The sequence below is a fragment of the Manacus vitellinus genome, unplaced genomic scaffold (assembly GCF_001715985.3).
Source record: "Manacus vitellinus isolate BGI_N305 unplaced genomic scaffold, ASM171598v3 scaffold_17_pilon, whole genome shotgun sequence".
Classification (NCBI taxonomy): Eukaryota; Metazoa; Chordata; class Aves; order Passeriformes; family Pipridae; genus Manacus; species Manacus vitellinus.
Genome location: NW_021939256.1, coordinates 12,376,679 through 12,394,107, shown reverse-complemented (window position 1 = coordinate 12,394,107; position 17,429 = coordinate 12,376,679). Strand labels below are relative to the sequence as shown.

The window sequence follows — 17,429 nt, the reverse complement described above, 5'->3', positions numbered from 1 at the left end:
CTGTGGAATGGTTATTGAGCCTGGTTTGAAGATTGGCCCGGAATTTGTTTCTCACTGTGACTGATTGGAGATTGTTAACTTGGAGTCTCCTCCTTGGGATACTGCCCCTTTTAGGTTTGATTTTAAGATTGAGGTTAAGTTTGCAGCACACCAGTCGATGGTCTGTTTGGCATTCTGCACTGGCCATCACGCGTGTGATGCACTGCACTGGGTGTGGTGGACATCGCGGTCATCTCTCCGTCGCACTGAGACATAATCGATGAGGTGCCAATGCTTAGATCTGGGATGCATCCATGTTGTCTTCAGACTATTTTTCTGCTGAAAGATAGTGTTAGTGATGGTGAGCTGTTGCTCCACCCAGAATTCTAGCAGAAGTCGACCATTATTGTTGCAGCTTCCAAAACCATGCTTGCTAATATTCCTTTCCAGGCTTCAAAATTCTTTCCTACTCTGGCGTTGAAATCACCAAGGATAATGATCTTATCATCTGCAGGAACCTTCTGGGTAAGGCGGTGCAGGTTGGTGTAAAATTTATCTTTTTCAGCAGGGTCAGCTTGGAGAGTTGGGGCATATATACTAAAGAGGACAACGTGTTGCTTGTTGTGTAGTGGAAGGCGTAGGGAGATAATGTGGTTGGAATGACCTGTCGGCAGATTTTCAAGTTTAAGAACAATAGAGTTTTTGATCATGAGGCTGACTCCTGAGAGATGCTTTTCGGTTCTGGGCTTACCTGACCAAAGGAGTGTGTAACCGGCACCATGTTCTCTGAGGCTGCCTTCCTCGTGAAGGCGAACTTCACTGAGAGAAGCAATGTTGATGTTGAGACATGACAGTTCATGGGCAATTAGGGCAGAACGATGCTCAGGACGTCTGCTATCCCCTGAATCAAGCGTGGTTCTGATGTTCCAGCATGCTAGAGTTAATTTGGGTACACCTTTGGAGGCAGGTGTATATGCCTTTGTCTTTCGATCTTTGTGTGACTGCATTTGTAGATGTCGCTGCAGGGCTTTGCAAATGTGAGTAAGGCCTTCGAGCCTGCGCAATGGATTTTTTAGGTGAGACGCAGTATGGGTGGAACTGAACCCACCCTTTAATCCTAAAGTTCATCTGCTGGGGCCGAGAGAGCTTGGACGGTGGCAGTGAGGTCCTCAGGACGTAGGTTTAATTAGAGTGACCTTCTCTTAGATGGATGGCCTTACAGGGCTAATCGAGCTCCATTTGCCCGGGTTTAGAGTTGTCCATCTCCTCTGTGTGCTCCAGGGCTCCCCCTCTCATCTCCCACGAGGGCACAGTCTGCGCCGGCGAAGCTCCCCCTCTCTTGCTCCTTTCCGTGCCCGGGGCTGGGCCCAAGTGCCCAGGGCGGGGCCGTGCCACGCGCCCGGGGCCGGCCAGGACTGTACCACGCACCCGCGTTCCAGGGCTGGTTGGGGCCGTGCCGCCACACGCATGCATTCCCATTAGCATTAGTGGTTACATAATTTTCATCACTTACTGCTTTTCAGTGGAATGGACATACCTCTTAGTTCCCTACTGGACAGAAGGCACCATGCCTACTTTAACCTTTACTCCCACAGATACTAGCATGTGTGCAAAAAGTCAAGTTACCTTACAGCTTCTTCTGAAATGAATGTAGTCTTTAGGAACTCCACAATGTATTCGAGGGTTTTGTTCAGATGTTATAGATTGACTATACCAAAGCTAGGTGAACTAACCCAAACTAATTTTGGAAAAACCTTTTGTTAAAGATTTTATAATCGATGGGAGAAAAATAAATAATTTTAAGGAATATTGTAAAATAGGAATAGTTAGCTGAAAGATATAAAGTCTGTTATAGTCTTCATTGAGGGTGGAGGGAGGAAGGGAGGAAAGACTTTAAATACATTACTACAACCATGACTAGATGTGAAATATCTTTATGGTTCAAATGCGCTCACAATGCATATATTTGCATATAACTCTGTGTCTTTTAATTTGGCCTCAATGTTACCAACTTGCTAAATAAATTGATGTATCTCCTCATTCTTCACTGCTGAAAGTAATTGAAACCATAAATAGAACACCATGATGAATATGACAAGGAGGGATAGAAAGTGCTTGTGTATATATCTCACAGTCACTAAAGGAAGGAAACCATTAGAATTGTAAATCTCTGGCATAATTGTGTGCATCTGTATCTGAAGATTGGTCACATGTTCAATTCTGACTTTCATTTAAAATAGTTTAAGAGGTATTTTTGTATTTATTTTACAAGATACTATGATACAAACAACTGGTTATACAGAAAAATGGAGATGTGCAGGCTCCTCTACAATATACCTAATATGTAATATTTCTAATTTCATTCAAATCAGTGTTTCTTTGTTGTTTAGATCATATTGATGAAGCTGAGACATTACTGAAAATCTTATGATATGTATTAAAGAAAAGAGAAAAAGTTTTGAGGTCATCTCTTGAAAGAAGAATGAACTCTATATTCTAATATTTGCTGAAGCATACTCTACAATGCTCCTTTGAAGAGCGTAGCAGGAATAAGAGAGAAACAGCAGGGAAAAAATTAGGAATCAGGAAGCTGACCATTCCTTCTGACTTTAGGTTGCTGTTGTGATTCAGCCCCAAATCTGTTTTAATTTGATATGTTTTGCACCAAAAATGCATATCTAGATATCAAGCCACATTGTGGTGTGCACTGTGATAATCTGCAAGGTTCATCTTGTAAGCTCTACACATTTAAAGCAGCAGCAACGTGGGTACTATGAAATGATTCCCACCCCTTTCTTTTTACCTTAAGGAGACCTTGTCTTGAAAAATTCCTGTAGCAGAAGACTTGCTAGTCTTTCTCTCCTTGTACTAAACAGGAGATGGTGTAGTCATGTGTTTCTGCACTAAATGCTTGAGTACATACCAGAGAGGTGAGGATTCTATGTGTCGAATTGTAAATCTTGCAAAGTCAGTTCTTTTTAATGTGGCTCCCTATAAGGAGCATTATGTTCATGCCTGACACATGATTGAGTCTCCTTGGGGGCTACAGACTACAATAAGAGCCATCTAACTTGAATGTTTTTTTCTTCTCTCTCTGGCACTATTCCTTGACCTTCTAAATTCTTCCCCCTGAGGCATTCATTGTTGCTTTAAAAGAATGGCATTTTGTTTGACTTAGAGTTTTGATAATATTTCAGAGCAGTCTTAGAAATAGTGGTTCTGGTCATATCTAAAGGGTAGTTTTTACTACATTTCAACTGTGACACATAGGCCTCTTTTGCTTATTGTTTACTAATAATAGGTTAACTAAATATTAATTTTGGTGTAAACATGAAATGACATATTCTTTTCACTTTCTGATCCTAATTTTTTATAAGCTCTTCTGTATAATTCTGTGATTGTTGGTGTATGTGTAGGAGGATAATCCTTCTGTCAGTAGCATTCATGCATTCCCAGTGATAGCAAAGTCAGTTTAGTGGAAAGGATAAGCTGTCTCCCATATACTTTAGAGGACATCACTTTATGGGTTGTTTTGGTGTATAAGGAGATGTGTATTTGGAAGTGAAAAAAACGCACAAAACAAAACAAAGCTCAACTGTTATATCTTAGAATATAGTTTAGGTGACTGAGCATTTATAAAGCCACAGAATATCTGAATTTGCAGCACTTCTACTGATATACAAAAATAGACTGTAACTGGAAATACGTCACGGTGAACTAACCCTAAAATAGCAGAAGACTTGAACTTTTCAGTATAAAATTACCTGTGGGTTGTTTAACAGTTGTTAAGATGGTGTTTTTTTAAATTTTCTTCATTTAATGTAGTCAGAGCAATATTTATGAAATGTAGCTTTTATATGAGAACATGCATTGCCATCGGGTTCCACATTCAGGTACACCAAACACAAGTGACTATAAATACCAGTGTGAGGATCATCACTAGAACACTGCAGATTCTTGCCACTGCACTGTTGTTCCTGCGTAGAGAGAACTTTCTCTCAGAAGTGTCTTATTTTTATAACTAGCACTTCAGAAATCTTGCTAAAATGGTCACAAATGCCAAAGGAGTTTGCATAAAACTGTCTAATAAAAATATTATTATGCTCATGGCAATTTGTTTGTGGTGAATAGTGAATATTAATTCACAATATTGTTTATTGAATTGTTTTTTTCTATTGGATTTTCTGAAGTAATTGGAGACTGTCCATCTGATGTGACTAATCCTTGCAGTCCTTCCTTGCTTTCTGCTGAAGGCAATGCAGAGGGTGCAAAGGGAATGAACCACTGGGGTGCTGTGGCAGCTGATTTCGGGCAATAGAGCACCACGTAACTATTTGTTTTACAAGAATCTCCCAGCTGTCCATACATACAGGTTGAAGACATACCTGCTCTGTTACAAAGTTGATCACCTCTTGATGATACAGCCCCCAGACACATGCCACTAAACACTTGCTGCTTTCTTTGCAGGAGGGATTTGGCACTAAGGAGTAGAAAAGTTGCTGCTGTGATCCTCATGTTTTTGCAGGTCTCCCTGGATGGTCCAGCAGTGATAGCTGATATAGATGGACTAAGGCTATTGCTACATTTAAAATTCTCTAGCACCACTATTTGAGGGACCCTTGTATGTTAGAACTGTGTCTGACAGGCAAAGAAGAAAGGCTGTAGGGGATGGCATGAACGTTGTCTCCAGATGTGCTCGTCTGCTTCCTCAAATCACACATTCTTTAAGCAATTAAACCCAAACCAGCTAGGGTCAACTTACCCCTCTCAGTTATTACAAGGATATGTTAATTTAACCCTGTTACCTTTTGTGTCTAAGAATCTGTAAATCCTTCATCTGTGCCTTGCTTTTCTGACATTTTCATCTTTTTCTGTGGCCAATGGAGAATTTTGTCTCTTGAATTTTCAGTCTTTAAGATGTTTGATCAAATAAATACTGGAGAATGAGTGAAATGAGAGAAATTTTAGATCATTGACCTATTGACACAAACTGAATGCAAATGACTGTTCCAAGAAATGACAAAGCCAGATTTTCTGTATGAGAAAATCCTTATCCTTTTTGGAGAACTAAGGGGTCCCAGAGAAGCTTTTTGTATGTGTTTAAGATTCAAAATAATAATATGCAGCAAGTGGGGATTAATAAGGAAACAACATGTACATTTGCTTTATATTTATGAACAGAATATTGTTTTAGTCTAAGCACAAATGCTACCTGATCTGACTCATCTTCGTTGGCCTTCAAATTTCTGAACCACAGGTTGCAGAGGACCTTGTTAACCGGTTACACCTCAATGCCCATGCAGACAAACTGGTGAGAACATACAGTGCTGGCACAAAGAGGAAGCTCTCTACTGCTGTGGCTTTAGTTGGTAAACCCCAAATACTTTTACTGGTGAGTAAAGGTAACACTGTGCCTATGATGAATGGGTTACATTGAATTTTGTTCTCTTGTATGTTGCTTTAAAGAAAATCAGGTAGTTTCCTGATCAGTCAGGGAGTAATTGATACATGGAGGTACAACTGTACTCTTTGTTCTATTCTATGAATACCTTTAATTTTATTCTCTAGTGCTCACAAAAATTGAAACTGAAATTGTTTTGTTTTGTTTTTTCCTTGGCTTAATTGGATGAGCAGGGAGAAAAAAGCCCTAAACATAAATAAATTGTAGCATCCCATGGCCCAGACACATATTCAATTTTTTTAAGATTTACCCAGGTAGAAGGAGAAAAAATAATGTAATGTAAAATATATTAATGGTTTATGTATTCTCTATTTTGTACATAACATGAGAAAAATACATATGAGCAAATCTATTGGCCTCTTAAAGGAGGAAGACTCTTATTTTAATTAGTAATTTGGAACTAGTATAATAAATTATCAACTCATCTTTTTCAGAATATTCCTATTTCTTGCTAGGTCATCTTTCATAAATCTGGCTAGTTCTTACATTTTTTTGGATTCAGAAGTCACACAATCAAACTAATACTCCTGAATTATATTAATTTGAATTATTTACCACATGTTGTTTTGGTGCTTGCATAGTACTGCTCATTTAGGCCTGAAACTGGCCCCTCCAGTTTAAATAATGCCTTTTGTATTGAAGATCAGGAATCTACAATAGATCTGCAGAGAACTGCATCATTATGCTACCACATACTCCTTCTTATCATTGCCTATTGTTTCACTAGAGAATATTGAACATCCCTTTCTTAAGCCTTGGCTGAGAAGAGCTAAACCAATTCAACAGTGGAATAAACCTTTCAAAACAGTCAGGGCAAGAAAAGCTGCTCCTCAGAGTTGAGAGAGAAACCAGTGCTTCCAGTAACAGATCATAGGCTAAGTCGAACCAGACAAAACTGATCTCTTGGAGTTCGTGTTTCAGAAGATCAGACACATTTTGCTGCTACTAGCTGACTATCATTGCCTCACTTCTAAGCTGAATTATTTTATTTACATTTTATGCTTAAACTGACCTTGGTTCAGTTAGTAAAAGGAGGATATAATCTTAAATCAGTGCTTTTCCTGATCTTAGAAAATGCTCCAACTGTTTTTGTGTGTCTTTATGACAGTATACTACTGCAAGTATACATTTCAGCCTCCTTCTTGCTGCAGGGCACAGACTATTGCATATAGAAGAACAAGAGGAAAGAAAAATATCTAAACATGTCAAATGCTTTAAAACATTGGGATGGCTTTAGAAAGCTCATAGATTTTTAAGGAGGTATTCAGTATTTTAAAAAGATTTTTTATTTTTATTTTGTCTGAAAGCACTATAAACACCACTATAAACTACTGAATCTGCTTCTAGATTGCTTCCAGGATCATGGCTATTAATTTGAGTAAAAGTGTGGGTTGCTTTATGTTTATTGCTTTTTACATTTTCTTTGTTAGCAACCCACAGACAATGGGAGACTAAACTGAATTTTTTCACCTCTGCCACTGGTAGCCAAGCACCAAAATCAGCATCAAACTGCATGTTTTGTTTGCTTTGTTCCTTGAAAACTTTGTTTCCAGGTTTCAGCTTGAAATCCTTGCGACAAATACATTGGCCAAGGCCATACCACCCTAATAGGTGCTGACACCCCTCATGGAATTCCATAGGTTTAAGATCAACTGTAAGAATTTATTTCTCCCTAGTTTTGTTGTGACAGAGATATCTGATTTGACAAGCAGATATCATTCCTTTTGCTGCTATGGGTGAATGAGGTAAAAATTTGATTTAGTGAGGAAAAAAGGATTAGATAGGAAGGGGAAATATAGTTTTTCTAGCTTCACTTTCTCCATGAAAGCCATCCAAGAGGGAAATGGGTTTGATAGACAGTTTGCACTGAGTTAATGTTCCTTAATCCTATGAATTCTCTCCACCGTGGGTGAGAATTCCTCTCAAAGGGACTGTGGGATCAACTGGTGGGGAATGCCAAATCCAAACATACTAGCAACACCTGGATATGGGATGGACAGTGCAGCCAGCTAGGAGCTACAGGATTTCTCCACTTGTTTGCAATCATGGGAGATGTGCATGTAGCAGAGAAACAGTCACCAAACCCTCCAAGAAAGTGAGAAAAAAACACCTGCAAGTGTCTCCTGTCAAAAAGAGTACATGTATATAGATTACTAAACATATATATATTTATAAATAATTTATAAATGTATCTTTAATATGTAATATATATAAAAAACATTTATATATCTACTTCTTTATTTAAAAGTGCCTTCCATAAATGCAGAAATTAAACTGTAACATTTGAAGAGAAAATGTAACATTTGAAGAGAAAAATATATGATTTTATTATGAGTTCTGTTAATTCTTCATGCTGTGCAGGACCCACTGTATGTTTTTCCCATGCTGCTGTGTTGTCACTTTCATCTTTCCCATAGGATGAGCCCAGCTCTGGGATGGATCCCTGCTCTAAACGCCACCTTTGGAAAACCATCCTGAAGGAAGTTCAGGATGGCTGTGCAGCTGTGCTGACATCTCACAGGTAAAACCCTTACCTCAGCTGCCAGCATATTCTTGTTCTGTCTCCTCACCCACTGTTAACCGAGGATATTCTTCATATTCTGAAGATATGCTCACCCTCGTGTGAAATACAGAATATGTCTTGGAATTTTCTGGCAATTCCTTCCTGCCTGTGAAAGCTGAGCCTGTGTAAATCCCAAATATTTTCTATATTTGATTTTTAAGGAAGAGAATGTGGGTTAAGGGGCTGCAGGCACAGAAAAATGATGCAATTAATCCTTCCTTTTCTATGCTCTTTCTATTCAGTGCTGTTGTGTCTTTTCTTGCTTGGAACATTAGGTTATTTTTTTGCAGCTGCCCACCTTAAAAGTCCTTACAAAGGGAGGTGAGAGTGAAAAACCTTATGATTTTATTAAGTTTCTGTTTTGCATCACTGTATGAAAAGAGTATGCCATGGTATCCTAAAGAGGGATGCGTCAGCTCCTCTCTTGCTCTACTCTCTCTATGCACTCTGGAAATGGCAGGAGTGATCCCATCCTCTTAGACGAGTCCGTCTACATTAAATATCCTGTCAGTTCTCTGATATGGTCTGGTTTAACAGAGGAAACATCAATACTGTTTTGTAACATCTGTAGTAAAATGCAATAAATTGATGTTCCCTTTGGGAATATATATAGTATGTATAACTATATATAAAATGTCTTTAAATGAGGGAGAGATCATGAAAACATTTGCAAACAGGACAGAGCTTACAAATCAAAACAGCAATGTAACATTTTGTTCAAATGAGATTTGAAGCATAGATGAATTAATAAAGGAATGCAGGAAAACGTGCCTCAATATTTTATATTTTCAAATTTTTTCAGATGTTCTTAAAATGTATCTGTTGTCCCAGTACATTATTGATGGGAAAGTGCTCCAAAAAGATTGTAGTATATTATTTATGGAAGGTGAATTTTGAAAATCACATAGTTGTATTTGATACCCAAGTGCTTACCAGCTCACTCATTTAGGGAATATGAGTTATGCGTTGTGAATTCACTTGAGTGGTTTTCAAGAAAGAGTGTGCTTTGATTTTTCAACCCAGATTAGGAATCTGTATTTGCAAACACCAGCTAAACTGAAGAGACTTGTGGTCTCATTACTAATATGCTGTAAATAAACAAGCAAAATCTATCAAATTGTTACTAACTACACATATATCTCTACAAATGAATGACTTGAGGAGGATATAAGTACAATGACAGTGTACACACTGTTGTCCCAGGGTGGAAGAAAGAGAAATTATTCTATACTAATACTATTTGCTGAAGGCCATTGGAGATTTATTTGAGATTATTTACTTGTATAAGTACAGAAATTTTTCTTATGAAGTGAACCTTCATGCATATCAGAAAACATATCTGTAAGGTATAGACACGGTTTCCTGTGTAAAAATTAGTTTTTGAGGACTATTTACTTTTCAGAGAGAATTTTTTACTAAAATTTCAGAGACAAAACTTTTGTTTCAATGGGGGAGGAGTGAGGTTATATCAACAGTCCCTACAGCCCTATTTTTATGCCATTTTACCACAGATAGGGAGTGTTATGCCAAGGGGAGCATTAGAAATTAATCAGTGAATTTCCTGATTTGTTGGAAGATGTGTTAGCAAGCCCTCTCCCCATGTCTCTCAAATATAGCAGTTTGGTAGTTCTCACCACAGCCCTGTGCTATTTTAAGGGAATTGTTTCTGGGGATTACTTAATTGCCAGTGCTTGTTCAGTCAAAGCACTTTGATTTGGACTGGACCGTGGCTGAGGCACACAAGACATCTCTTGCTTAGCAGTCTCAGAAGGGTTGGGTCGGACACATGATGAATTTCAAGTACGTCAACAATCTTTCACTCCTCTTTGGAATGATGAGTATGACCCAGCCAATGCCCTGATGTGCTGCTTTGGAAGAGCTGCTCACACAATTCTGTATAATATGTAGAGTGGCAGACCATCTGCCCTTAGATTTACAAGTCAAAGTTATTATCATCCAAAGCAGTCACATCTAGAGGAGGATCCTGTTTTTCTATTCAACTGCATTTCCATGTCCTAAATTCTGTTTGGATAGTAGTGTTTTGGATCTTCTTCTACCCTGTAATCAGACTAAGGGTAACTCCTTTTCAAGGGTATGTACTGCGCAAAAGGCAATCTGTGGAAGCTTACTTCTTCTATCCTTTAGCTTAGAATAACCACAGACAGGTATCACAGGGAATAACAGCATTCATAGCTCTCACACTCATGGCATTTTTGAGACTGCTTATCAGGCATTTGTGTACAGTACTGATGCCTTTGTGTTGTTGCCAGAACTGTCTAATTAGTTATGGACTAAAAACATAAATGGTGGATTAGGGATCTCTTCTAGCTGTCATGTGGTATAACTTCTGGTATGTACTGACTAGGGTTACAGCTTTGATTGTTGCCCTTTAAAGTCAAAGGTTTTGTGTAGTTGTTTTTGCAGCTGTCCAGATCCCTTCCACTTTAACTAAAGTTAGATATAAATAATGTTCTCTGTTTTCACTATTATTTATTTAATTTTCTTTTTTCACTTCATTTTGTAGTATGGAAGAATGTGAAGCTCTCTGCACACGGCTTGCTATTATGGTCAATGGAAGTTTTAAGTGTCTTGGTTCTCCCCAGCATATTAAAAACAGGTATTATATGTCAATATCAAACCCTCTACATCTGCATTCAATGTAAGAACTGACTAGACACTTTAGTAATGCTAAGGCATAAACACTTATGACTGCTAAGCACATCTTCCTTTTCCTGCCATTGCTGAAGTTAAAAAAGAGCCAATTAGGATATCTTAGCAAGCTAAGTTGACATATGGCATTGCTAAAATGCTTTGTAGTCTGCATTGGTAATTGAAAGAGATAGATCTTAAGAGACAGTATCTAAAATGAAGCACTTCTGCACGCAACCTAAGGAATACGTTGTGAGAATTCAACACAGTGATAAAATACAATTTGACTCCTTCTGAGGATTTCTTGTAACAGGAAGAAGCACTTTTAACAGGTCAGCAGCCCATAAGAACATCTATTGCTTCCTACCAAATTCACTGACAATTGCAGATATTTATGCTATTTTATGCATCCTTTTCCTGGTGTGCATAAGCCTCTTTTCTCTTTGAACTCTATTCATGAGTTAATTTAATACCTGTTAATGTTTAATTTAGAGCATGGGCTCTAACGAACATAAAGGAAAGAGGATCAGAAGCTAAGGGGAAAGTTGCTGCAACTTATAGCTAGAACATTTACATTCCGTAATAAGTGTAATTGTTAGGACATCCAGACAGTCAGCTGTGTAAGATGATACAGCTCATTTACAAGCAGCAAAGCTACACTGCTTTGTACTAGCTCAGCACTTCGCACTCAAGTGCAGATGCATTTGTCAATGGCAATAAGCTCTACAGAAATATTTTGGAATTGCTGTCTGCCTTGTTTATAGGGTAGATAACTTCTTGTCCCTTGATGGCACTTTTGGCTTTCTGCCCTTCCTTTTGGGTAGAACCATAGACCCTTGTTTCACAGTTGCATTGGCGTGATGGGCCTGATTCACATTTACTTTAATAAGCTCTCTCCTTTCAAGTTTTTTTCATCAAGACAAACTTTCATCTAAAGACATTGCAAACTGGATGGCGAAAAAATGAGGTCTGCATCTGTATTTCTGATGGTTCTGTGTGATCATAGCCTTCTTTTCATGTTTGTATACCTTTTCAGGGAGTAGTTGCCACAATTTCTGGAGGCATGAGAAGTTAATTGCTCTTCAGCAGTTTCGGCTTCTTTTGCATCTAGGTCTTTGCCTTTGCCATCCTATCTCTTCCCAAGTTTCATAGCATAGAGCTGGAGCAGACTAGAGAGAGTGCAGGCATCCTTTATTCCTTTTGTAATATGATAGATAGACATCTGTAGAGGACAGTGCAGATCTTGGACAGGTGAAACTGCTTTTTGAAGATGTGTGTGCCCCCTAATAAGAAAAAATAGTATTACTTAGGCGCTTCAGCTGAGTGTACAAAGTTAGCTGGGAAAAATGTGTTTCTCCTTTTTATGTTTCAGATCCTCTGGAGTGAGTACCTGTCTCTGTCCTTGCAGCTTGACTTTGAGAGGGCAAAATAAGATATTTCACAAAGGCTACCTTCCTCTTTATCTTCTCAGTGACTTTTTCATTGTTTTGCCACTTCTGATGTTTCCTTTAGAGCATCTTTTCATTTGCCTTCTTAAGGAAACAAGACATCATAAGCATACTCATAAGTATGCACCATATTCATATAAATAGGACAGTTATTTCTCAATTTTCTGCACTGCCTTTGTAGATACACCTCTTTCAGATCACAGTTAGCATATCAATGCAGAAGTATCATGCTGGAAGTGCCTTCATATTAATTTTGAATTTATTGAGACATTCACAGATTTGCTGTTCAAGAATCAAGGCAGTATGGGTGCCTCTTTTGAATTTTCTAAAGCAAGGTCATAATAAGAATATTTGGTAGTCATATTTGTAGCAACTATTTTTTTAGAATCATTGTAACTTCATTAAAACCACTCCTTCTCTACATTAAGAATTTTTCATACTATCAGCAGATGACTGTTCTTTACAGTATGTCAGTGACATTCATGTGGGGTAATATGTGCACTGAAGATCAATATTGCTGAGACCTTTCACAGAAACTGTGCATCTCAAGGTGCACTAAGACTTTTCATTTAAGGCAGGACTAAAATCCCTTTAACTCCCAGCTTATTAATTGATTTGGTCTCCAAATTTTCCACACTTATTTTTCAGGAATCCATTGAATTTTTTAAACCTTTAGAACACTTTATTAGTAAAAAAATAGCTACTAACTTTATCAAAGGATTTATTTAAAATCATGCAGTTATCTGAATTTGCTCTGGCTGCCTAATTAATTTTGTTGGCTGGCAGGAACAAAGCCACTGTAGAGAGCACAGTTTTGAAACCTCATATACACACAAATGTTAAAGATTGCCTTTTTTTGTTCGTTTGTTTGTTGGTTGGTTGGTTGTTTTGTTTTATTTGTTTGTTTGTTTGTTTTTCCCACTCTTATTTTTTATTAAGAACACAGTAAAGATGTTTCCATGTTTTCTTTGGAAAATTTTGACAAGTGCTAGGGAGAAGCCAAAACCTGTTCCTCTACTCCTCTTATTTTGTTGCTTCCAAACTTCCCTTCAACACTTGCCAATATGGCCCTTCATCATTAACCCCAGGCTATCACACACTTAACACATAAAAGTAACTGTTATGAGATTAAAAAACATTGTACCTTCTCTGTTATTAATGTTTCAGACTTATTTGAAGACAATTTACAGATATGCTACTGTATACCTTATGGAGGATTTCTGCATCTACATGAGATGGGAAAGGGGTAGAGAAGCAGAATTCTTTTACTTATTACTCCAAAGAAAACCACTGAAATAATTAAGCTTTAAATTATTTTAATATTTTCATTTTCTCACTTTGCAGTCCACTTGTGAACATCCTGAAAAACTTCCAGGATTTTGGAGAATATTGGGTTACTCCTTCCTTCCCATTTTCCTTCCCTCCCGACGTTTTAATATCACTACCATTCTCGCTGCCATACAGAGCAAAACATTGTTTCTTCTAAAGCGATAGACCATAAGGATTACTAAATCTAATCTCCTATTAGGAAACACCTACCTGAAGAAGACTGCTTTCCTTAACAGCCACCTTCACTCATATATTCTCTAATGTTTTCCTGGTGTTTCAGTGTTTCCTGCAATTAGTACTGTCTAGTATATTTGTCCCATGCACCATCTCACAGTAAAAACCCCATTACTTTTTACATTTTGTTTAAAACAAGTGCGTCATGAAGCAATACAAGTGAAGGAAAGCATAAACATAACTGATTTTGTTGCATCTGATTTAATCTACATTACGCATATCCTAAAAATTTGGGGTTTGGATGGTGTATTTGTGTGCTATGTATGCAAATGAATTAGGTTAGTACCTATCTTGCCTGCTAAAATCAATATGTAAAGGTAATTTAAGGTAAATTAAATGGGATCACAGTTGTAGATTATTGTGGGGTTTTCTGTTAGATTTTACAGCTTGTTTTTTTAAATATGTTCCTATATATAAGAAGCTCTTGATATCCTTGATATCTGTCTTCAGTTTGTTTCTACACATCAAATTGAACAAGTATTTTAAAATCAATTACTAGCGACCTGATCTACCTTTGAAGATTGCAAGAAGGAAAGAAGTCTAAACACTGTATGAACACTTAAAGCAAAGAAAACTTTCATACAGCTTTCATTTATGATAGAATGAGTCCTGTATTGTAAGAAATAACAATAGAAGCCTATTTTGATATTGCATATGACTATATTAGTACATCTCAAGAATTTTTTTCCTCTTCTAAATGTAGATACATCCACTAAATGACATTCTTTCTTCCCCTCTTGGTGAATTCTGTCTGTCTTAATGGAAATAGTTTTATTTGTTTATTCTTTAGTACCATTCCAGCATGTAAAGTGCAGATTATGATCATCTTTTTGATGGATATGTGACGAAGGCTTAATGGGTCCTCTTTAGGGCCCTGCTAAATTTGCTTCTTTGCTCTGCTGGGAAGTTCAAGGATTCAATTCTCTCTCTCTGGCTACACTTTCATCCCTTGGCAGATGGGAAAGATCATAATCTTGGGCTGAGTACAGCTTTGTCAGATGGTAGTACAAAATTCTGCTATGAAGGGTATGGGTGAACTCCAGGAAGATGGTAATGTGAAACATAAAAGCTTCTTAGGGATACAGAAAGTGACTCTGCCTCTAATGTGTAAGACTTGTCCATATTTTCCAGCCCTCGTTCAAGCCTTTTACAAAATGCTCATCCAAAAATATCTTCTTGATACAAATATAGGTGTTTGTGTTTCTGCTCTCAACTGTTGAGCCCTAATTATATTTATGTATGTTTAAATGGATTTAAGGTACCCTCAGATGTTTCTCAGTAGAATAATAAGAATTGGACTCCTTTAGAAAGGTATTTTGTTGTCAGTGGAAAATTTCAAAATAATGTCAAGAAAGGTGGTAGCTACAAGAACAAACTGAGTGGCAATTTCCAAAAAGTTAGCATCTTAGTTCTAGTCATAGTTTGTCTGAGATTGATGTGTGAACAGTTGTGCCCATTAAAGCCTAATTTCAGATGACTCCTGCCAAATGAGTCAATTACTCTAAATTGTGAATGGATTACATTTAAATGCTCTCTCCAGTATTCTCCATTATACTTAATGCTTTTTTAAAAAATTCAGAGAAGCATTTTCATGTTAGATACAGCTGGCCAATTCTCTGGGAACAACATTTTGAATACTATACTTCATTCTAGGGCCATCTGGACAGACTTCTCATATTTGAAAAACCCATACCAATTTTTCAGGTGCTGGACACACATCAAGTCTTTGCTCAAATTTTATCAGCAAGCCATTTGATTAAATTAGACAACAATTAATCCATTTGTTGTAGCTGGGTTAGAATGGAAAATATGTTGGCAGACTATTTATATTTTATCTTTTTTTTTAAAGTTGATTGAGAATATTTTGTTGCTTTCCTCAAACTCACACATGTAGATTTCTTAAATGGAAAAGAGAGAATTAAATTTAAAGATCTCGTCAGTGTTTCAGCCTTCAGTGGACACAGTGTTATCATATTAACTGCTATACTAGCAGCAAGTTTCCTACATGCTATAAAATATAGACATTAATATAATGTCTATTATTCTTAACCAGAAAATCCATTCCTTTTGTACATGAAAAATCTATTAAGGCAGTGGATCTGTAATCATGCAGTATAGCTATTAGTTTATCTTTCCAGAGGAAAGTTTGAAGAAAAGAGTTCTTAAAGTTTTGAAAACACACAGATTGAGAGTTCAAAAGTAATATCTTTTCACTCACATAAAGCTTAGTGCAACGTTAATTCAGCCTCACTGCACATGCGCATTACAATGCATTTTTTTGTCATTTTAGACTATTTTTTTCCACAGGATGTTGCATTGTATCTCTGTACTTTTTCATTTAAAGGGTTAGAGTAGTCCATCTGAGCAGTTTATGATTAAATATTTTCCATTTGTTCAACATTGCATTCAAAGTACAATGCCTGTTAAATTCAGCTCTAGCTGTTAGTGTTTCAGAAAGCACTGTGAATTCCTCCTGCCCACTGGAGCCCTAGGTCTCAAGATGGGCCTCTAACAAGACAGGAAACAGCCATGAAAAATGTGGTCTAAGTGAGCTATCACAGACCACACAGGTGTGTGGGGATCAAAGAATAGAAATCAGTTCCCCAGGACATACCAGAACTAGGAAGCATTTTCTTTCCTTTTTCTTTCCTTTTCTCATCAATCTGCTATCTTATTTGCAACATTTTCTAGGTGTTACAGTAAATAAATCCACTTGTCTCAGTGGGTACATCCGCTATAGCTTGTAAGGCATTCATGATAGGGAATTCATGATTAGGTGTTATGTGATCATGTATTTAAAGTTTATTACATAAGGTAAATATGTGGTTTAAATTTTAATTTCACAGCTCGTCTCCATGATAACACCTTTTAACTTGAGAATTTGACCTTGACGTGTTGATAAGGTCCTTTTAATAGAATTTTAGTGTGTAATATCCTGATTGTTATGTTCTTAAAAAGCAGTACACCCAAACCCAGTGGTAGCAACCCATTAATAATGTTACTTACTCCTTTTTTTCACTGTTGAGCCCCAGAAGGTGCTTTGAAGAAATATTTTGGGCTCTTTATAGGCTGCACCATCAGCTTTGCACAGAACTAGAGTTGCTGCTCCTCTTTCTCTGGGAATATAATATGTAAATAATGCAAGAGTAACAAATCCCTGGTACTTGCTTATATTTGCAGATATACATATATATATGTATATTTTTATGCATATATAAATATATGTATATTTTTATGCATACATAAAAACTCATATGCAGAGAGATTTTGTGTGCACATGTATAAACAATTAACATGATTTTTTGAGGGTTTTGCCACATTTGGAAATCATAGCTAAGAACTTCGAAGCCTACATTCAGAGAGCAAAGTTGTGTCCTGCACTGCTCATAACCTGGGGCAGTCAGTGTTATGGCCATGATATTATTGAATACAGAAATTACCTTTAGATAGTTTGATATGAAAGCCCAGAGTGTATGTGAATAAATAATGCATGTATAATATACCAGAACAAGTTTACTCATTGTTTTAATGACTGTTTTCATGTTCCTATCGTTATCCTGGAAAAATAATGATCACTTAAAAAATGATGAAACAAAATCTATGACTAGTAGGTAGAAGAGAGATTTTATAATTTATTTATGTCTGTTTGTTTGTTGCAACTAATCAAGTTTTTCTGTTCAGCCATGCTGAGATTCTGAATAATTGTAGAAGGAAATCATATTTTGCATGTGACAGTGTATTTGCATTTGATTTTAGTTTTTTTTTA

General features: G+C 37.0%; 1 protein-coding gene across 1 annotated transcript in view; it reads left to right on the top strand.

Annotated features, from left to right (window-relative positions):
* Positions 1–17,429, top strand: part of ABCA13 (ATP binding cassette subfamily A member 13) — a 165,809-nt gene that overhangs the window by 140,299 nt on the left and 8,081 nt on the right. The window contains exons 51-53 of the mRNA XM_018069995.3: positions 5,232–5,371; positions 7,858–7,961; positions 10,528–10,620. Of these exons, the coding sequence (XP_017925484.2) occupies positions 5,232–5,371; positions 7,858–7,961; positions 10,528–10,620 (337 nt within the window). The remainder of the gene's footprint in view (positions 1–5,231; positions 5,372–7,857; positions 7,962–10,527; positions 10,621–17,429) is intronic.